The sequence below is a fragment of the Zootoca vivipara genome, chromosome 6, assembly GCF_965207765.1.
Source record: "Zootoca vivipara chromosome 6, rZooViv2.hap1.1, whole genome shotgun sequence".
NCBI lineage: Eukaryota > Metazoa > Chordata > Lepidosauria > Squamata > Lacertidae > Zootoca > Zootoca vivipara.
Genome location: NC_142589.1, coordinates 15,814,961 through 15,831,300, shown reverse-complemented (window position 1 = coordinate 15,831,300; position 16,340 = coordinate 15,814,961). Strand labels below are relative to the sequence as shown.

General features: G+C 47.5%; 1 protein-coding gene across 3 annotated transcripts in view; it reads left to right on the top strand.

Moving 5' to 3' along the window:
• The window catches only part of ACAP3 (ArfGAP with coiled-coil, ankyrin repeat and PH domains 3), a 138,712-nt gene that overhangs the window by 73,209 nt on the left and 49,163 nt on the right, over positions 1-16,340 (top strand). For all 3 annotated transcript variants that reach the window (XM_088671620.1, XM_035117469.3, XM_088671619.1), the window contains exons 6-10: positions 940-1,123; positions 4,562-4,606; positions 5,616-5,711; positions 8,658-8,732; positions 11,878-11,889. In XM_088671620.1, the coding sequence (XP_088527746.1) occupies positions 940-1,123; positions 4,562-4,606; positions 5,616-5,711; positions 8,658-8,732; positions 11,878-11,889 (412 nt within the window). The remainder of the gene's footprint in view (positions 1-939; positions 1,124-4,561; positions 4,607-5,615; positions 5,712-8,657; positions 8,733-11,877; positions 11,890-16,340) is intronic.

Sequence of the window (16,340 nt, the reverse complement as noted above, 5' to 3'; positions counted from 1 at the left end):
GAGTTGGAAGGCATCCTGAGGATCATCTAGTCCAACCCCCAACAATACAGGAACTTCTGCTGACCCAGGGCTAGGGAAATCTGCTGCATACTGCTCCTTGAGACCTTTAGAGGAAGGGCGAAACAATTAAAAAAAGTAACTAATCATAATTCTTTGGGCTTGGGTAACAAAACAAAAAACAAATTCCACAGATATAATCCCTCTTGAGCTGCATTCTTAATTTTCTGTCTGGGCAAGGAGGCTAAGGTATGCATGGGGTTACATGCTGTCTAGATTATGGATATGATTGCTGCCCTATAATGTTAGGAGAGCAGCTGGAGCAGCTGGAATAGGCCGCCCCGCCCCCTTCACAATCCTCTTTGCACATCTGGGGGGGTGGGGCAGGCTTGGTGTCTACTCCAGCCATATGTTTCCATGAGGACTAGGAAAGTGAAAATAAAATAAAGAGCAGGTGCTGTAAAGCAACTAGAAAATGACAGTGCTTCCCATTGGGGCATCTGCTTGGCCAGTGTGAGAACAGGATGCTGGACTAGATGGGCCATTGGCCTGATCCAGCAGTCAGGCTCCTCTTAATGTTTTCCTTGCTTTTAGATACAGTGGTACCTCGGTTTATGAACACAATTGGTTCCGGACGTCTGTTCATAAACTGAAGCGGACGTCTGTTCATAAACTGAAGCGAACTTTCCCATTGAAAGTAATGGAAAGTGAATTAATCCGTTCCAGATGGGTCCGCAGCGTTCGTAAACCGAAAATTCATAAACTGAGGTTCCACTGTATAGCATTGCTTTCGAATTCTTTTCATTGCATGATGCTATTACTGGGAAGCAGCTCTGACATTTCTTTTATTTCTTCAATGGGGTGTCAATTGGTAAGTAAACAGATTCTCTCTCTCTTTTTTAACGGGAAGCAAATTCGTAAATGAATAAAATTGCCTTGCAGTGACGTCCGGAAATTCAAGGAGACCAAAAAACAGTTCGATAAGGTACGGGAAGACATGGAGATTGCCTTGGTCAAGAACGCACAAGCCCCGCGGCACAAGCCCCATGAGGTCGAAGAGGCCACTGGCACCTTGACAATCACCAGGAAATGCTTCAGACACTTAGCCCTCGACTACGTCTTACAGGTGAGGTCTTCCCCTAGACCAGGGGTCCCCAGACTACAGCCCGGGGGGCCACATATGGCCCCCAAGGCTCTTTTATGTGGCCCCCAGGGACCCCCGCCGCCCACTGCCACCTCCCGCTCTTTGCAGCGTGGTGCGGCTGCCGACTTCCAACCCGGAAAAGCGCCGGAAATACCTTGTGCGCACACGCAAGCATCATTTCCGGCGTACTTCCATGTCGGAGGAGGCACATGCGCACAAGCTATTTCCGGCGCTTTCCAGGTCAGGAGTGTGCCAGAAATAGCGTTTGTGCATGGGCGCGCACTCCCGTGCCCCCCCACGCTCCCCCACACTCCGGCCCACCACGCAATCGGTGCGACAGGCATCTGGTCCGAAGCTGGGTAAGTTTGGGGACCCCTGCCCTAGACAGCCCTGCTAAGGCTGAAATTCTCCCAAGTCAAACTTTTTCAAGAATAGCTTAGTCAGTAGAGCATAAGACTCTTCATCTCAGAGTGATGGGTTTGAGCCCCACGTTGGGCAAAAGATTCATGCATTGCAGGGGCTTGGACCAGATACCTGTTGTTAACTCTTTTAAAGACACTTTTAATGTTGCATTTTATAGTTTTGTGAGCAACTTTGAGGTTTCTTTTATAAATTAAGCGGTGTGTAAATTTTTAAGAGTAATAATACTACAATTCTGAATGGGCCCATTGAAATAAATGGACCTACGTTAGCCATGGGCAGTGTGGTGTAGTGGTTAGAATGTCGGATTAGGACCTGGGAGACCTTGAAGCTCACCTTGGCCCAGTCACTCGCTCTCAGCTCAACCTACCTCACAGGGTTGTTGTGAGGATAAATGGGGATAAATGTACACCGCCTGGAGCTCCTTGGAGGAAAGGTGGGGTGTAAACGCAATAAATGTCTCTACTCTGAGCAGAGCTAATGTCGGAGGAAACCCTCTGACCTGATATAAGGAAGCACCTTGACTTGACATGTAGTTGCCAGGACTGGACTGCTGCTCAACATCAAGGCTTTTCCTGCCAACCTTCCCTCTGGAATTGTGGAAAAGCTATTTCCGGACCGATTTCTCCTCCCGCATCGCTTCTAATGGCTTTGTGTTGTGCTACAAACTGGAGTCAAAGCTAATATTGATCCAAGCTGTTCCATTAGCTCCCCCTCCCCGCTCCCTCTCTTCCCACCCTTTTATAGTGGAACCATCTGCTGACACCTTCTGTCTCATCCTGGGACAGCTAACGCTGTCATATCCTGTTGATCACCAGGGATGAGCAAACAGGGCCGGGGGGGGGGGGGGAGGCGGAGAGATGAGGAAGAGAAGATGTTGAATCCTCAGTGCATAGGTCAGAACTATCCTCTTTGCCTCCGCTGGTGACAAAATGGGACTGGGGAAAGTGTCTAGCTCCCAGGTAAAAGGTAAAGGTAAAGGGGCCCCTGACCATCAGGTCCAGTCGTGTCCGACTCTGGGGTTGTGGCGCTCATCTCGCTCTATAGGCCGAGGGAGCCGGCGTTTGTCCGCAGACAGCTTCCGGGTCATGTGGCCAGCATGACAAAGCTGCTTCTGGCGAACCAGAGCAGCACACAGAAACGCCATTTACCTTCCCGCCGGAGCGGTCCCTATTTATCTACTTGCACTTTGATGTGCTTTCGAACTGCTAGGTGGGCAGGAGCTGGGACCGAGCAACGGGAGCTCACCCCGTTGCAGGGATTCGAGCCGCCGACCTTCTGATCAGCAAGCCCTAGACTCTGTGGATTAACCCACAGCGCCACATGGGTCCCCATAATTATGCACCGGCTGATTTTGTTTATTCGTTTCATGGTCTGCGGTCGATGGTTCCATGGAAGCCATAGAACCCATTGGGGGCTGGGCCAGTCACTGCCTCTCAGCCCAACTACCTCTCAGGGTTGTTGAGCTCCCTGGGAGGCAAGGATGGGATATAAATGTAATAATAAGTGATGATGGTGGTGGTGATAAGGAAATACAGGGTTGTATCTAACTCAGATATGCTCTGTGAATTTTCACGAGGAAATCAACCAATCAATCACGAGCAGATGTAAAAATGTGGGAAACTGAAGTTAGGAAATTTAAAGAAACCTAAATTGACAGATTTGCCCATTCCTATGGACACGGATGTTTTTCCTTCTTGCTTCTCTAGGGTTTCTGGTTTTCAGAGGTATATTGCTACTGAACATGGAGGCTCCATTTTGTTATCACAGTTAATAGCTTCTGATAGATCTACCCACCGTGAAATATCTAAGCCTGTTGCTGTTTTTTTAAAAAGGTCACATGGAGGAAGTAGCTTGTGCTGTTCAAACCTAATAATCTCATATGTAACCGTAATGGCAGGAGTGGAGATAATTTTTTTAGCCTGAGGGCCATGTTTCCTTCTGGGCAATCTCCCAAGGGCCATGTCCCAGTGCTGGGGCAGGGCTAGAGGCAAAAGTGAGTGGAGCAAGGAATGTAAATGTACAGTAAGCTAGATTCTAGAAAGATCCTTTATCATCTTTGCAAACAGTAGGCATTATTGGAATCCAGCGATACAGTCCAGTCAGGCTAAAACACTCAAGGGCGGGGGTCTGTGGAGAGGGGTTGTGGCTTCGGGAAAATTCTGAGGCTCAGAGAGAGAGATTTGGAGGAACACTATTTCGCCTCCGGGCCTGACAGGGTCCAAATCTTCTCTGGCTCGGTTTGCAACGTGAAGGAAGCCAATGCTTTATTCAGATAGGAACCAACCTCTCTGAAATGGCCCTTCCTGCTACAAATTGGCCGCACTCAAAACCTTTCCCCAAACTCAACCGTTGCCAAGCCATTCTTCATTTGCTTTCAAAAATCCACATTGTAGCACTTTTAGCACAGGATGCGAAACTGGGAAATATATATACAGTACTGCATATTTTTTACAACCAGGAGCAACCAGAAGTAGTATCTCAGTTTTGCCACAAGGTGGCTCCATGGTATTGCAGTTTGCCAGCATTATAACTTTTTGAGAGCAAACTTTCCCTCTTGTTTCCAGTGTTTGGAAGATGAGTGCCATTGTTTAGGTCAGCTACTCTGCCTTGGATTCCCCCCCCCCCCTAAAATGTTTTGCACTTCTGCAAAGACCCTGACCTGCCCCATGTCACCCAGTGAGCTTCATGGCCAAGTGGGGATTCGAACCCTGCTCTCCCAGCACCTAGTCCAGCCAGGCTGGGTGGCGCAGGGCACCATGGCGCCGGCCTGCCAGGAGGGCGCCGCGAGCTGCGCCCACCCGCCCACCGCGCTGGGAAATGGGGCGGGAGGACGCCGGAGAGATCCGGCGCACCATGGCGCGAGGGGCGCTTAAGACGGCCCTGAGTCCAGCCCTCTAACCACTACTGGCTCTTGCTTGTATTTTTGGAGAGCCCAGGGAGCAGGCTAGTTACTCTGTTGGAAATCTCATTCCCCACCCCTTTTTCTTTTGCTTATAGATCAATGTCCTCCAAGCCAAGAAGAAATTTGAAATCCTTGATGCGGTAAGAACTGTTCTGAGGTCTCCTTGGCTGCCCCTGGCTCCACCCAAACTGTGGGTGAATTGCAACTCCCAGCATGCCTTGCAGAGGGACGCCATGTTTGCTAAGGAGGCTGTTGTGTGGGCACCTTTCTCCTGCCCGTTAAGTTAATATGTCCTGACCCAGCAGGCTCTTCTGAGGTTGCATCCAACTGTGCTTTACTCAGAGTAGGCCCACTGAAATGAATGGGCCTAAGTTAGTCACGCACATTTAACTTCAGTGGGTCTACTCTGGGTAGGACTAGCATTGGAGACAACCCTATTTTTTGTCTGGATCGGAAGATAGACTGAGGATCTGGAGATTTGCGGTTGTATCAAGCATTGTTCCTACTCAGAGCAGACCTATTGAAATTAATGGGCACGACTAAATCAGGCCCATTCATTTCAATGGACTGAGCTCTGAATAAGGCTTAGTTTGATGAAGCCATTAATTATTTTGACATTAGTTGGCTCTGCTACACTCTTTTTGACGCCTGCTTTGACATTAGTTGGCTCTGCTACACTCTTTTTGACGCCTGCTTAAAGCATTTTTGTTCAGGCAAGCCTAAACTGGCAAGTAATATCAATAATAATAATTTGGATAAGTGCAAATTTCAAAGCTTGTGTTTCTGTGTTTCTGAATAATAATAATAATAATAATAATAATAATAATAATAATAATAATTTATTACTCACACCCCGTCCATCTGGCCAGGCCTCCCCAGCCATTCTGGGTGGCTTCCAACAGAATATTAAAAATGTTGGTGTGTAAAAATCTTTTTTTAAACTATTAATTTTAATTACTATAAATGTTTTAAATCGTTCTAACCTGTTTTTACTTATAATTGTAATATTTTCTTGTGAACCGCTTGGAGGTTTTATTGCAGTCGAACAGTATGTACGCTGTTTTTTTTAAATCGAATAAATGCACCTAGATCAATGGGTTGCATCCACTCAGAGTAGACCCATAGACATGTTCTTCTTTTCTTCTCCAGATGCTGTCCTTCATGCAGGCTCAGTACACCTTTTTCCAGCAGGGCTACAGCCTCCTTCACGAACTGGACCCCTATATGAAGAAGCTGGCCACCGAGGTAAGAAGCAATAGGAAGGTAAGGAGCTTCAGAATGAGCCAGGGTATTGAGCCAGGGCCAAGTTCAGCCTTCAAATGCCCTGGCTTTTACTGAACTTGCTAACCATGGTTTCCTGGTAGTAGTAGTAGTCGCCGTAGTAGTAGTAATTTATTATTTATACCCTACCCATCTGGCTGGGTTTCCCTAGCCACTCTGGGCGGCTTCCAACAGATGATTAAAAACACGATAAAACATCAAACATTTAAAAACTTCCCTAAAAAGGGCTGCCTTCAGATGTCTTCTAAAAGTCAGATAGTTTATTGTTTATTTCTTTGACATCTGATGGGAGGGTCTTCCACAAGGCTGGCATCACTACTGAGAAGGCCCTCTGCCTGGTTCCCTGTAACCTCACTTCTCGCAGGGAGAGAACTGCCAGAAGGCCCTCTGATCTAGATCTCAGTGACCGGGCAGAACGATGGGGGTGGAGACACTCCTTCAGGTATACTGGACCGAGGCCGTTTAGGGCTTTAAAGGTCAGCACCAACACTTTGAATTGTGCTCGGAAACACACTGGGAGCCAGTGTAGGTCTTTCAGGACTGGTTATATGGTTTTGGCGTCCACTCCCAGTCACCAGTCTAGCTGTTGCATTCTGGATTAATTGTAGTTTCCGGGTCACCTTCAAAGGTAGCCCCATGTAGAGCACATTGCAGTAGTCTAAGCGGGAGATAACTAGAGCATGCACCACTCTGGCGAGATAGTCCACAGGCAGGTAGGGTCTCAGCCTGTGTACCAGATGGAGCTGGTAGACAGCTGCCTTGGACACAGAATTGGGATGAAACAGGAAACATTGGCTTGCATCCAACTAAATCCTTCTTGGAGCAGACTTACGGAAGAAGAGTCTAAGTTAGCCATGTCCATGAACAGCAATGGGTCTACTCTGAGTAAGGCCAGCATTGGCTACATCACTGCAATTTTTTGGGGTGGGTGGGAGTGTAATGGCTGCTCCGCTATTTTTCAAACCCGTGGGTCCTCCCGGAAGGTGAAAGCAGGAGAAGAAATGACAGGGGGAAGGGGTCACTTGAAACACAAAGGAAAAACGACACAACCAGAACCCCTTTTCTAACAGGTCCATGCACCGTAGCTGCACAGTTGCTAGGAAACAACAGGCAGGGGAAAAAAATTCAGGGCTTTCCACCAAGACCCTCAGCGGGTTTCAAGTGGTCCTGGGGGTGTAGGGATGTGCTTGTGAGGGGAAGGCCTGGTAGCCACTGCCCTAGGCCTGTCAATGCTTGCTTTAAGGCCTTCACCTCTGGGCCTCTGTGGCTACAAGCCCCTGCGGGGGTCGTTCGCGTCCCTGACGTCAACTCTGGATAAGAGCCTCCCGGCTAATCCTCAGAGCTGTCGCAAAGCATCAGTGCGCTAATCCCTCAGGTGCCCTCACGTAGCACGGTTGTGCCCTGGCCACCCCCTGCGAGGTTTCTGCGTCTCTCTCGACGTCTTCGGCCTTGCTCAGGAGGGCGGGAGCGGCTGGGGCAGGTCGGCGGTGGAGCGATGGAGCAAACTCAATGGCTTGGCTTTGGTGGAATCGGGGCTGTTGGACCAAGCTGCTCCCCACCCCGAAAGAATCTAGGAAGCTTCCTTTATACAGAGCCAGGCCGTTAGGAATGTTGGAAGCTGTACTGCAGCCCAGCTAGCGCAGCATTGCCAGCACTGACAGGCAGCAGTTCTCCAGGGTTCCGGGCAGGGATTGTATATGGAAGTTTTTAATGTTGGATGTTTTAATTTGCTGGAAGCTGGTTTCATGGGCACCTGCCATTTATGTTCTAGTTGAGATTCCTGCATTGCAGGGGCTTGGGCTAGATAATGCTACAATTCTATGATTCCATGACTGGCAGTGCTATAAGCGTGGTTTAATTGTGCAGTATGGATGTGACCTCAAAGTCAGATGAGAGGCATCCCTTGCCTTGCCTACCCAGCCTCCATTTAGGGTCTTTAAAGTGAAGGGTGCAGTATTGTGCCGGGAGATTCTTAACATGAGTTTTTTACTTCGCCAACAGAACCAGAGAAATTTTTACTCCCCCTCCCCCCCTTAAGATGGGTTTTATTTTGTTTTAGATTTCATGTTTGTGTCTGCTGGTTTGCATAGTTTTAAACCTGTTTACTGCTCGGTTATTGGGCAGTATATAAACACCAGGTGGCATATACATTTAAAGCACTTTTATGCCGCTTCAGTCATCATAGCTCCCCCCCCCCCCAAGGAATCCTGGGAACTGATTTGATTGGTTTGATTTGTTATATTCCTGTGCCTCTGTTCATTCGGCTGAATTCCAAAGTGGCTTACAAACAATCAGTAACAACAAGAGAGAACATAATAGATTATCAAAAATACAGCGTGAGTCATATAGAATAATTAAAACAATTGCAATCTATAAAACACTGTCAAGAAAGCAACGACTAAAAAATAAGCTAAACATCACAATTAAAGCAAAAGTCATATTATATGATTAACAAATCAGTACAGCTCTTATAATCTATAAAACAATATCAACAACATTATCAATATAGCAACCGAAAGAAAAACTAAACACTGTTAAGTTCATACACACAATGTTAAGTGTGTCCTTCTTGCCAAAGGAGCTCAGATCAGTTAGGAGACATTCCCAACTCACAGAGCTACAATTCCCAGGATTCTTTGGGAGAAACCATGTCTATTTAAACTGGTATATATGAGTACTTTGACTATATAGTGTGCATGTCACCTATAACTATTAAGTACACTTACTATACTTACAAGGTACAGAGGGTAAGTATAACAGACTTACTCTTTACGTATGATTAACATGTTTGGAGAGCGAATGTGCTTTCGGTCTTCCCTCATTTTAAGCCCTTGAGCCTAGAGAGGCATGAAGCAAGGGACAGAGGGGAAAACCCCACAACTGTGTTTCCTCCCATCTTCTTGCTTGTAGCTGGACCAGTTGGTGATCGACTCTGCTGTGGAGAAGCGGGAAATGGAGCACAAGCATGCACTTATTCAACAACGGGTGAGTCTTACTGGCCGTGAATGATTGCTGGTGTTTTCGATGAAGCTTATGAAAGTAGGCAAAGGTGATGATTTCCCACCCCTTTTCTCTGTCCCAGGATTTGACTAGGAGAGCCAGGCAGCAATCTGTTCTTCTGGCTAGTGCGCATGTGTGGGCAGTCACAGCGCATGTGTGCTAAGGCGTAAGACCGCGAGGCCTGCTAGATCAGACTCAAGGCCCACCCTGTCCAGTACTTTGCTCCCAGCCAGATGCCTCTGGTAACCATCGGTCATGAGCACCACAGCACCAATGGGATTTGGCTTGGATTGAGAAGGAGGAAGAAGCAGCAGTCTGTGTGTCTGTCTGTGTCTGGGCGTGTGTATCTGAAGCCTAAGTTGGAGGAGTGGGGATCTCTCCCCACCCACCCAAACTTTAGCCACTTAGGAAGAGCAAACAGAGATTCTTTTTTTAAAAATTGCATTTTTATCCCACTTATTCCTCCAAGGAGGTCAAGGTGGAACATGTGGTTCTTCCTTGTTTAATCCCCACAAGAACCCCGTGAAATAGTTTAGTGGCTTTGCCTAAGGTCACACCCAGTGAGCTTCATGGCCAAGCAGGGATTTGATTCCTGGTCTCCCATGTCCCACTGCCAGCTCTTCACACACCCTGATCTTCCTGCAGAGCAAAGAGGACTCAGTGGAATCAGGGCTTTGATCAGCAGCAGCAGCAGGAGGAGGAGGCAGAACCGGAGACTTTTTAAACCCCGTCATAATGAAGGACATAATGAAGCCCACTTTTATTTATAATTCTGTCTGCAGAGCAGGGGCTGGTCCATTAGTGCTCCACCAACCTCACCCTGCTCTCAGAACCCACTCAGCTGCAGGGTAGGGACAAGTGCTTTTGTACTCAAGCCCTGTTTGTGGGCTTCCCATAGCCATCAGTTTGGCCATCCTCCGAGAACAGGACGGTGCTTTAGACTATGACCACATTCACATCATGCATTTAAAGCACTAGGATGATGCTTTAAACATTCACGGCTTCCCCCAAAGAATTCTGGGACCCAGGGCCGGCTCTAGGGGTAGGCTGGGTAGCACGCGGCGGCAGGGTGCTGGGTTGGCAGGGCGGCGCGGAAACCACGCTGCACACTGCGCCCGCCCACCAGCCGCGGGAAGAAACGGGGCAGGAGCGCCGGAGCGATCTGCGCACCACGGCACCAGGAGGCCCGACCTTCTTAAGACGGCCCTGCTCCCTACTCTTATTCCCCTCCCGTCATAGTTTAACAATCAATCCCTCTTTGCAAGGAACTCTGGAAACTGTAACTCTCTGTCAGCACCCTTAACAAACTGCGGTTCCCATAATTCTTTGGGCAGGGGGAAGCCATGACTTGTTAAAGTGGTATCGCAGTGTGCTGTTGTGGATTGTATTTTTAGATGTGTTTGTGGGAGTGGGGCAGGGGGTTATTGTTACTGTTTTGTTTCTTTATGCTGTGAAGCTCCCCGAGATCTTTGGGTGAAGGGTGGTGTACAAATTTAATAAGTACTGGTAAGTAAGTAAGTAGGTGAGTGAGTAAGTAAGTAAATAGGGGCTCAAAGTCTGGGAAAGAAAAGAAAGCCCCAAAACAACGGGGAACGCGAGGGAAGTGAGTCACTTATTTCCTAGAGCTCTCCCTTCTACCCCTCCTGATAGTCCCTTACACTGACTCTTTGGGGTGCTGTGATCTCTTGTGACAAGCAAAATAAGAAACATGGCATTTCAACCTGGTCCAGTCTTAAGAAAGGGGGAAGGAGGGGGAAGAAGCGGCAAGACTGCAGCCATTTCCCCATCTGCTGGCTGATGCAGGAGAAGCCGTGGGCCATCTGGCAAGGATGAGAGGAGGAGGGTGGGGAAGCCAGCTGGACAGATGTGCGGGATGGGGAGACGGGAGTCCTTTCTCCAGCACTGGCTGCGATCTGTGGGAAACGAGAGCCAGCCTTCCCCTCACATCCCCCAAGGCAAAGAAACAGAGGTTTAAAAAGGATATTTAGGCTGTGTGCGCACCATACGTTTAAAGCACATTTGAAGCACATTCCCGCCCCTGGCAAATGATGATGATGATAATGATAATAATAGAATCCTGGGAGCTGTAGTTTGTTAAGGGGGATAGATGGGAATGACACTATTTTGTAAATCACTTCTCTTTTAAAGCTGTTCCCCTTGACCCAGAAACAATGGCAAACATAGCTCAGTTGGTTGGGCATAAGACTCTTAACCTCAGGGTTGTAGGTTCCAGTTGGGGAAAAGATTCCTGCATTGCAGGGGGTTGGCCTGGATGACCCTTGTGGTCCCTTCCAACTCTACAATTCTATGATTCCTCTTGAGTTCCATGAGGTTTATTTCTCACAATAAGTATGCACAGGATTGCAGCTTCTGTTGATTCAGGAGGCTAATGTTAAATTGCTCTGGATCAGTTTTGGTTTCTGGGTCTCTGGGTTAGGAAGGTCCTATTCAGACCAGTATTGTCTTATCCGATTGGCTCTTCAGTGTCTTGGGTAAATTCTTTGCCAGCTTTGCTGAGATTGCCTCCCCAGCCCCCTTGTCAAAATAGACCAAAGCGCACCGCTTTCATAACCTGAAAATGTGGCTGCAAATTTGGCAGTCTTATGCCAGGCCTGCTTGTTGCTCACAAAATTCCACCTACAGAGAATCTGACCTTGCATTTTGGAAAGAAAGAAAAAAAGAGAGCAAGTTTCTAGTCCTTATGGTTGCACAGTTAAAATTTGACAGCGCATGGGGGAAATTTGCTGAAAAGCAGCTCAAAGCTATAACAGTTGCTGCAAAAAATTGCCAGGAAGCAGGGCTACAGGGCACAGGTCATCTATGTGGTTAGTTCACCCAGGATAAGTTTTGCAGAAATAGTTATTGTGGCATAACAGGGTTTTTTTTGTTTACAAACGCTTCATCTGTTTGCTGCATGCATGTTGCAGAATTTGGATGGGGTTGGTTGCAGAATGCTGTTGTTATTATTAGCACAGTCCTGAATCTTTGAGTTCCACTGGTGTCTGGATTCAGAAACTGCATCTAGCAGCCTTGGATGTTTTTTATGAATAAACTTCCACCAAGTAACACTGTTTCTTTCCTCTCTTTTTTCTTCCCTCCTTCTCCACCAATTTCTAACATGCCCTCCCAGACTCTTCTGCAGGTGAGTACCAGCCTACGTGTTCCCTGATGGTTTGTACAGTTGTGAAACTTGCTCTAGATCATTGCCCCTTGGCCTTTTGTTTATCCTGCTCCCGCAGTTAACGTTGGGAGAGGAGGGATTGGATTATGACTGTGCAGGGAAACATGAATGGGGCTGTTTCCATCTGGTGTGGCACTCAGCCAAGGATTAATTTTCCATAGAACTGCTGGGTTGGTTGACAAGGGTATCTCTGAACATGTGCAGAGCATTTCCCCTAAGTCACTTGTTGCTGCGTCCAAGTTCCCAGACACTGTCTCATTAGCAGGAAGAGTGCTTCTGTGTCCAGCAGTCTTTTGTGGGTCCAGATGGTTTTGAAAAGAGGTGCGTTGTGGTCTTTTTGAAGGGGGATCTATCCTTAGATAGTCATGTGTATTATTTTTTATAAGTTACTTCGAAATGTGGTTGGGCATTGCTTCTGCATTTGAGGACTCTTCTAGTCTTTCTGCACAGTGGGCTCTGGACTTCTGTCTCAAAGTTAGCGCCACTAGGTTTGAACCTCACAACCTTGACCGACCCGCCTTCTATAGAAAGATGGGAGAGCAATTCAGATAGTTTTCACTTCCTGAAAGGATACACAAACCAAAATGCAGCTGTCCTTTGAAATCTACACTTTCCCCCCAGTTTTTTTTCCCAGTTCTCCAAACAAAACAAAACAAAATGGGTTGGATGCAACATTTGCCCCATTCATAGTGGACCCGTTGAAATTAATGCACACACACGACTAACTTATGTTTGACAACTGTGTTTTACTCAGAGTTCACCCATTGAAATGAATGGATCTTAGTCAGGTCCACTGATTTCAGTGGGTCTGCTCTGAGTAGGACTAACGTTGGATGCAACACAATGTGTGCAAACATGTGTCTATAAGTGCACAAACATCCATAAAACTGGTGAAAATAACATAAAATGCAAGTTGCATTAGGCAGAATTGTGTAGATTCAGGAAAATTGTGTAAGAAAATGTTTGCACTACTCAGAGCAGATCCATAGAAGTTAACAGGCATTATTATTATTATTATTATTATTATTATTATTATTATTATTATTATCTGTTATTGATGCAATTAATTTATTAATTGCCTTCTAAACCACCATCTCTAAGTGATTGATCCATAGACATGACTAACAGTGGGATGGCATTAAAAGAGTCAGACTAGGACCTGGGAGACCGGGGTTCAAATCCCCCACTTGGCCACGAAGCTCACTGGGTGTGACCTTGGGCCAGTCAAAATCTTTCAGCCTTACCTACCTCACAGGGTTTTTGTGGGAATTAAATGAGGGGAAAGGTGGGGTTTATAAATGCAAATAAATTGACAAATAGAAAACTTGGGTCCATTGATTTCCACGGGTCTCCTTTAAGTAGAATGGTAGCTAGATATAACCCAGCTAAACTAAAATGCTGGCGGATTTCCAGGAGGGCTTTCAAAGAAAAATCACCTACGGAGTACGGAAATGTGGAGAGCTGCACTTAACACTGGATAACCAAGAAATTGAGAGACACTGAAATGGACAGATTTTGTCTTCTGCCCGTGCAGCTGTTATCTTGGTCGGGACACCCCCCTCCTGTGTCTCTGTGTGTAACCATGTTTACAAGTGCCAAAAGGGGCACTTAGGCCCAAATCCGGATTACAGAGAAAGCCGGCCGCAGATGGCACGGGATTCATTGACAAATCCACTGTCATCCATTTACTCCAATGAACTGGTGTTCCTGAGCAAGCAGGTGGCAGGGGGTGGAGGAGAGGAGGAGGTACAGAGCCCAGGGCGTTCATGGTTTGACAGCCATGCCTCCCAGAGGGAACATGGTGTGCTCTGAGAGTTAAGAGCGGGACAGAATTTGAAATCCACTGGCAAGTGGGCCCAGGGAATTGATACACTGTGCAGATGCTACCAGGCCTAATTAATCTGATGGGGGGGGGAAGCAGGAGGGATGGGCACCGTGCCATAGTGAAGAGCGTGGTGCCCCCCCCTTGCCAACACCTTGCCCTTTAATAAACCCAATAAATCAGGTGTGGCAGCAACCTGCAGCACTCCAGATGTTGCTGAGCTAAAACTACAGCTGCCATGCTAGCTGGGGCTGGTGGGAGTTGTAGTTCAGCAACACCCAGAGGGCAAAAGGTCCCCCAACACCTATTCTTACCATTGTATCATAAGTTAAATAGACAGTGAACTTCTGATGGGAGTTACTCTGCTCCCAAATCTTCACAAACCCACAATAAACAGGACATCTGGGAGAGGCCTTTTCATTGTGCAACGAGAGTTTGCCAGTATGCCTAGCAGCAAAATAGCGATGGTTTTGTAGGAGCCCAGTTATTCTTTCCCTTTTGGCGGGGGATGTCCCAACACACACCCCTGCTCCGTCCTTCCCTTCCTTTTCCCGGGGTGTGTGTGTGTGTGTGTGTGTGTGTGTGTGTGTCCCTTTTGTACATATTCCCTGGACAGCCATCATTCCAAGATGCTTTTGTCCTCTCAGCTAACCGCTGTCTTCCAGATTGCGTGTTGCAGCCTCCTTTGCATCTCGGAGTTCCCCTTTTTGGCTGATTTACGCCCTGTAGGAAAACAAGCCCCGCTTAAACAGAAGCCAAACCAACTTGAGCCTCCCTCTTGCAAAAAGAATAAAATCCTTGCGTGAGAGCAAGCAAAGGCTGACGGGGGGGGGGGGAGGCGTTTGGATTTTATAGCCTTCGGCTAACTTTCCTGACAGCTGGGGGACGCTGAGGGCGGGGCAAGGGAAAAAAAAGCAGATTATTCACCAAAATTCAGTGGCTGATAGCCACGAGGGCTGCATTCGTGGAGACAGAGTGCATCTGAATGCCAGTTGCTGGGAATCACAAGTTTGGGGAGTAGGATTGCTGTTTCGCTCAATGGGGCATCTGGTTGGCCACTGTAAGAACAAGATGCTGGACAAGATGCGTCGTTGGCCTGATCCAGCAGGCTCTTCTTATGCTCTTCTCCTTTTTAAGAAGGGGGGAGGCAAATTAATGGAGGATAAGGCTGCAAGCAGGCACCAGCCACAGTGGCTATTGTTACAAAAGTTGTGTGCCACCCCCACTCCCTGCAAGATTCCTGCGGGTTCCAGGCGATCACCCGGGGTCTCTGTCCCTTTGGAGAATTGAGGCAGGGTAGAAAGATGTTGCAGCTTTAACCAATATGGTTTATTCACTTATTTACACCTTCAGTCTGCATGGAAGGAGTCCAGAACTTGCAGCACGGTCATTTCAAGAGGGGCTTGTCCCTTACAGCAGTGCAGTCCAAGGCATCTCTCCCAGCCAGACTTCAGCCAGCCTGCCTAAGATGGAGCCCGGTCTTTCTTCTTCCTCTTTCTTCTTCCCTGACCACCTTGTTAAAAACAACAACAGCAAACCTCTCTTTTCCTGACACCTCACACCCAGTTACCCTGGCAACCTTCCAAACCTCCAGTCTCTGTTTACACTTGAAGGCAATTGCCAATGGCCCTCAGTGGCCTGTATTGTTTCTTAACGGCCCTAGCCTGGCATGGTCATTTTACATTGGCTAGCTCAGGAATTCCTATGCAGCTTGTATTTCTCCCAAATACAGTGGTACCTTGGTTTACGAACTTAATCCGTTCCGGAAGACCGTTCTTAAACCAAAACGTTCTTAAAAACCAAGGCGTGCTTTCCCATTGCAGTGGGGGACTCAATTTACGAATGGAACACACGCAACTGGAAGCGAAATGTATTCTGTTTCCAAGGCAAAGTTCACAAACCAAAACACCTACTTCCGGGTTTGCAGCGTTCTGAATCCAAGTTGTTCATAAACTAAGCTGTTCTTAAACCAAGGCACCACAGTCATCAAAATCCTACCATTTATTCATTTCTAATTTGGGTCCCTCCCAAAAAATCTGTAACACCTTGCTCTACCTCCACTGCCGGAGGCAATATGTAGGGAGGGTGCTGCCTCTTGTCTCTTCCACTGTGAGAGCAGGATATTGGTCTAGAGTGAGGCCTCCAGCCTGATCCTGCTGGGCTCTATTTATGTTCCTATAAGCACAGGAAATTGGGAGAAGCATGTGGCTGCTGGAAGGCTGCCTGGAATAGACAGTGTGCCTCAGGTTGGATGGCTTCTGCATCCCTGCTGCAGAGCATGGGTAGGCAACCTGCAGCCTGCAGCTACTCCAGATTTTGCTGGAGTAGAACCCCCATTATATGGTGCTTGCTCAGAGGTTGTCAACCCCATGGGGCAAAGCATGGGAATTGGGACCTTTTCTTCTTTCTCCTGTCAGGCATCTTGTGGTCATCCTGGCATCTAGAATTCCAAAATAGACTGCTTCTGAACCTGGAGGTTCTGCTTAGCTACTGCAGTTAATGTGGACATTTGGCCCGATCTGGCAAAGCTGCTGTTACGGTCTTATAAAGGATTAAGTGTATCCATGACAGATCAGAGGGCAGGAGGCTA